The 1,780-nt window shown below is 50.5% G+C and overlaps 1 protein-coding gene across 1 annotated transcript; it reads right to left on the bottom strand.

The window, feature by feature from the left end:
* Positions 1-1,185: 1,185 nt before the first annotated feature.
* SMIM40 (small integral membrane protein 40) lies at positions 1,186-1,428 on the bottom strand. Its single transcript, XM_074236597.1, has one exon. It carries the CDS (start codon positions 1,426-1,428, stop codon positions 1,186-1,188), a length of 243 nt encoding a protein of 80 aa, XP_074092698.1.
* Between the last annotated feature and the right edge of the window lie 352 nt (positions 1,429-1,780).

The raw sequence follows: 1,780 nt of genomic DNA, 5'->3' as shown, positions 1-1,780 counted from the left end.
CATTGCCCACCAATTAGGAGCCTTCCGCCGGCCGGACCGGGCCGGAAACTCGGGGCGGCCCCAGCGCCCGACGCCGGGCCCGGACCTAGGGGCACGGCTCTCCGCTTCCACCGGCGCATCCCCGGCCTGGGGCCCCGGGCGGCGGCTCCCCGGCACCTTGCGGGCACGAGAAGGGGAGAAGCGAAGGGCTTTGCTGGGCGGGGGAGGGGCCCGGAAGAGCCTTGGGGGGGACAAAGCGGCGTTAACAGGGCTGGCTCCGGGGGCCACCCCCCCCACCTGACCCCCTTCCGGCCCTGGTTATCTGCCCCCTTTTCTCTCCCAGCGCGCCCAGCCCTCTCGCCTTCGTATGGCCTAACAAGGGAGGAGCCCAGGATGGAAGGCAGCGGGCCTGGGTCCCAGCCTTTTGTTTCCTCGGGCAACTTGGCCAAATAGCTTTCCCTCTTTGGCTTCAGTTTCCTCTTTTATTTATTTATTCATTTATTTATTTATTTTAGGTTTTTGCCAGGCAATGGGGTTAAGTGGCTTGCCCAAGGCCACACAGCTATAGGGAATTCTTAAGTGTCTGAGGCCGGATTTGAACTCAGGCACTGCTGACTCCAGGGCCGGTGCTTTATCCACTGTGCCACCTAGCCGCCCCTAGTTTCTTCCTTTATAAAATGGGAGGTGAAGTTGATCATCTGAAGCTGCTGGGTGTCACAGTGGACACAGTGCTGAGTTCAGATCCCGTCCCAAACCCTTAAGTGATTTAATCTCTGCTTCTTCCTCCTTACAATAGGAATCTTAATAGAACCCACTACCTCCCAGAGGGTATGATCGGGAACAAATGAAATATTTGTAAAACACTTTAAAGTATTATACAAATGTTATTCTTATCTAGCTTCCAATGATGGATTCTCAGCTGCCAGCAAAGACTACAAAGGGCTTTCCCAAGCCTTTTCAGTCCCAGAAACTCCCAGGATCCCCTTCCCCACTCTCATGGTTGAGAAACTTGCTTCTTATTTTACAGAAGAAACTGAGGACATTCACTGTGAGTACTGCTTCTCTCTTCCTTTCCTATCACTCAACTGCCCTCTTACCATTCTTCCTCCTTTACCCCCAGCCTCACATTCTTAGTACACCTTGGTGCCCATCTTGTTCTCTTAGCATGTTTCTCACCTGAATTGAGAGGGAGGAGGCAAGCAGCATTTACAAGTCCAGTTCTTCTTCTCTTTGGGGTGTTCCAAGCAGCCAGCGCCAGAGATTTGCCCAGGGTATTGGCCACAGCAACTTGTAGGCAACCTCGACCATCAGCACTGTCAGGAAGAGGGCAAGAAAAATGAAAAAGGCCCTGTCTAGGGCCCGAAGAAAGGGTCCCCTGGGAGGAGCAGGACCCTGGGCAAAGGCCAAGAAGATGTCACCCTCATCCCTATCACCCTCCTCCTCTGCCATCCCTGAATTAAAAGCCTAACAGCAGAGTAGGTGAAGCTGATGGGATGGAGAGACACTGGCTCAGCACAGCTTGGATTAGTAGTAAATTAGGGGGAAGGAGTTTTCTTGCTGCATCTGCTCTCTGTGACCTAATTCTTCAGAAGCAGAAAGAATAATTATTATCACAACATATAGCCTTTTAGAATTGTCAAATTTATTTACATATTTTCTTATGGAGGTCCCACTCCATCCAATTAATGTAACCAAAGGAGTAGACTATTAGATTGAATCATTCAGTCACAGATGTAAATTAGGTGTATATTAATCAGTTTGAAAGAATTTTAGGAGTAAAATGAAGACAGATGGATGACAT

The sequence above is a fragment of the Macrotis lagotis genome, chromosome 5, assembly GCF_037893015.1.
Source record: "Macrotis lagotis isolate mMagLag1 chromosome 5, bilby.v1.9.chrom.fasta, whole genome shotgun sequence".
Taxonomy (NCBI): domain Eukaryota; kingdom Metazoa; phylum Chordata; class Mammalia; order Peramelemorphia; family Peramelidae; genus Macrotis; species Macrotis lagotis.
The sequence above is the reverse complement of the archived record's forward strand: the minus strand, read 5'-3'. Positions and strand labels throughout refer to the sequence as shown.

What these genes read in the sequence shown, in the direction of transcription:
- SMIM40 (XM_074236597.1), bottom strand. Translation starts at nt 1,428, where the DNA reads ATGGCAGAGGAGGAGGGTGATAGGGATGAGGGTGACATCTTCTTGGCC.